We start from the raw sequence: 3,694 nt of genomic DNA, 5'->3' as shown, positions 1-3,694 counted from the left end.
AGAAAAGACTACTGTAATCTACGTTATCTTAAAGTATCCGAGAAGAGAAATGAGTGGCGAACCATGATCCATGATGATAGTTTCAGACCTATGACTTGGAGAAAGGGTCTTGTCAGTAGGTTAAACTTCAGTTCTACATAAACAAAAGGAGAGGAATTGTTGTGCTAAAGGACAACGTTTCTTTTTTCAACTCTAAAGGGACAAAAAAGATCGAAATATGAAAGTCAATCGATTAAGCATCTCGTCTCACAAGCTTTATTATGAACTCCAAATGAAGAAAACATTTCGACTGCGATATTATATTCTTTTTGCCAACATCTTTGCTAAATTGTCTGTCAACTGCTGTGTATTCTCAGTGAAATCATATTTACGTTGTATATCCTCGCTCCTCGTACACCCCACCAGGATCGATAACTGTCAGAACCTGTAAAGGAAAAAAACCGATGTCACCATCTACCCAGTTCTGGAAAAATAACAGTACTAGAATTAGGACAGGCCTTGCCTGGACACTCGTAAGAAAGAGGGAAATAGACTAAGGGAAAAGTAGAGGCATAAAGGAATAACATAAAAAAACCCAGACACGTTTAAGGCACAAAGCATATTATTATGGTCTATAACAATTCCCCAGTGGATTACAATAGCGAAGACAGCATCACCGGTATAATATAAAGATTTTTAAACGTTATACTCAAAGGATTTGAGCTTGATTCCCCAGTAGTGGAAAATATTTTATGGAGTGTCTCCATCTTTCTGCTGGGATGTAGTATCCAACCTAGCCCAAGTTAGCCCTGGCCGGCAGGATTAAAGCAGACAGCCTCCTAAATGGTCCAAATTGTTGCAACGAGGAAGTAAAACGAAAAAAATCAATATGCTCCACGTAAAGGGATACGTATTTGTTTGTAGAATAACGTATTACATTACACACACACACACACACACACACACACACACACACACACACACACACACACACACACAAACACACACACACACACAAATACAGGAAAACACACAAACACACACACACATATATGTACATATATTATACATGTATATATATACATATTTATACATATAATATATACTATGTTATACATCAAATATGTCACCGGTGACAAACACACACACACACACACACACACACACACACACACACACACACACACACACACACACACACAAACACACACATATACATATATATGTATATATACTTATATATTATATTATATCAGATATGTGACCGATGACCCTGCTATCTCCAATTGATATGTTGGTGAATGAGGAGCACATCAGCAATATTTTTCTGGGTACAGGGCAACCAATTTTAGGTAAGTAAATCCTCAAAATGTTCGGCTCCTATCGATAGGTTCCCCCACTGTATTGGATAAGATTTCGTTCAGTACTCTAAGCTGGCCTATTCAGTGCACAACTTTGAAAGTTTTATCTACCTTACCGCAGTACTACGCTTCAAATCGAATTGAGTCCGCATTGGTCTACTCGTCTTTTTTTTCGGGATTATTTCGTCTCAGTTACGTGTTCTCACGCGGGAAACAAGTGCCCTGTCCTCCGAAGTGTGGTAGGACATCAACTTTTAGCAACAGCGATAACTCCAACAATAACAACAACAATATCAAGAACAAAAACAATAACAACATCAATAATATTACCACCAGCAGAAAAACAACAACAATGATAATAGCAACAACTACAACAACATGATCTATTGCAAAATCTATGCTTGTCGTTTTACCCTTTGATAAACTTATTATGTCATGAGACTGGGGTGGGTGGTTGGCTGGTGCTCTGGTGTTGTTTGCTTCTTCTTTCCTGTCAAACTTCTATCGTCCTTATCTCCCCTTCTTTTTTGTGTTTGTTACTCTCTAGTTACACCTCTAATCTTCTTGCGCTCATATTACCTTATGCAGTTGCGAGCGCCGTAAAACTTCTACAAAAACTAATGAGACTGGGAGCCCCGGAACCATGTAGCTATGATCTTGGGTGCCTACGTCTACAGGTTTATTCCACTTTTCACCAATTTAAGCTTTAGGGGCATTTGCAGGAAAGGAGAAGAGCGGGGCAAAGCAGAAAAAAATAATTGACCTTTTCATGAGACAATACAACTATATAAGACTGAAATACACATAAAAACATGTCAGTACGCCTGAGTGCCTACCTTTTCCCATCTCTGCCGAATTCATCTGCGGCTGCGTTGAGAGAAGATATACGCTAAAATGTCACACAATTTGCTGAGGAGAAGCTGACATAAAATGAATAGTAAAGTGAAATCATAATAATCTAATAGATCTTAAAACGTTTATTCTAATCTTCGTACTATTAACATGATGATCTTAAGAAAAAGAACAAACTATAGATCCAAATGCCAATGGGGTCAATGTGATTTCATTTTGGAATTTAAAAAAATTCTTAATACTTCAATTTTGATTAACCCAGATTAATAGATTCTGACGTCCCTGTGATCTCTACAGAAAAACATGTGAGCCAGAGGGGAAAATGTATGGATATTATTATACTAAGGCCCTGTTTATTTTCGATAATAGAAACAAAGGGGGAGGGTAGTAATGATGAACGTACATTTCGCTGGAACTATGATTGAGACAGAAAAAAAATCACCCAGGAGAATAAAAAGTGTCGGGAAACAGTTATCTAATACTGGGGCAAAAGAACGACAAGAAGAACATTAAAAGATTGTGTTAAAGTTCGATAAGAACAGCGGTTTCTGGTGAAAATGAATAGCCATTAGGTCTGAAAGAAATGAGTGCGGCAAACACAAAGTGAAGCTTTAGAATTAAAAGAAATCAAGCTAAAAATAATGATTCCATGCATTCCCCAAGATGAAACGCAGAAATGCAGATAACGCTGAGAAAACGAGAATCGAAAATTCAGAGCAGGATGGGTAACAAGCGTTAAAATCTGTCACCATGGCAGCATTTTGTAAGACGATGACATAGTTAATCATAATTAATTATGAATGGCAATCATCTACTTTAAAAAAGGAAACAAACGAAAAGTAACTAAGCTTTTGTACCATATCAAATGTGACTCAGTAATTTCTTTTAAAATGTCCCTTGAATTTTGTGTTCTCTGTAATATTGTAAGAGTTTAACGGGGCTTACAACATAAAAAGGTCTTACATAAGTGCCTAAGATTAGAAGTGCTACAAGAGAGTAACAAACACAACAAGGAGGAGAGATAAGGAAGATAGATGTTTAATAGGAAAGAAGGAGCAAACCACACCAGAGCACCCGCCAACCGCCCAGTTCTCTGATGTGACACAGTTTCATCCCGTTGTTGTGAGGATTGTGTAACGTGCGCTGTTCATCAAATTGTCCTTAGAGGTGGATAACTACAAATAAAAACATTTGGTGTACACAAAACTGCAAAAAGATATCATACTTTTTGGCTAATCGTACATAAGCTTACTCATTGATGGTGGGCAATCCTCCAGGAGAATCTGAGGAATTAGTAAAGGAGTCAACAAGTAGAATGTGATAATGTAACTCTTACGGACATGGCCATGGCTTGTGAAAAGAAAAATAACAACAACAATACAAGTGATCAACTGAAATAAAAGCATAACACTATTGTTTAGTTTCGAGGTTTACTGAAGCGAACCAGAAGAGCCTAAGAAAACTATTAACACAGTGATACAGAGAGAGAGAGAGAGAGAGAA

The 3,694-nt window shown here is 37.4% G+C and overlaps 1 protein-coding gene across 1 annotated transcript in view; it reads right to left on the bottom strand.

Moving 5' to 3' along the window:
* Nucleotides 1-232: 232 nt before the first annotated feature.
* LOC101845589 overlaps nt 233-3,694 on the bottom strand; it is a 20,187-nt gene continuing 16,725 nt past the window's right edge. The window contains exons 9-11 of the mRNA XM_005089679.3: nt 3,445-3,475; nt 2,177-2,207; nt 233-424 (exon numbers count right to left, since the gene is read on the bottom strand). Coding sequence (XP_005089736.1) covers nt 2,198-2,207; nt 3,445-3,475 — 41 coding nt within the window. The 3' untranslated portion in view covers nt 233-424; nt 2,177-2,197. The remainder of the gene's footprint in view (nt 425-2,176; nt 2,208-3,444; nt 3,476-3,694) is intronic.

The sequence above is a fragment of the Aplysia californica genome, unplaced genomic scaffold, assembly GCF_000002075.1.
Source record: "Aplysia californica isolate F4 #8 unplaced genomic scaffold, AplCal3.0 scaffold00008, whole genome shotgun sequence".
Lineage (NCBI taxonomy): Eukaryota > Metazoa > Mollusca > Gastropoda > Aplysiida > Aplysiidae > Aplysia > Aplysia californica.
The sequence above is the reverse complement of the archived record's forward strand: the minus strand, read 5'-3'. Positions and strand labels throughout refer to the sequence as shown.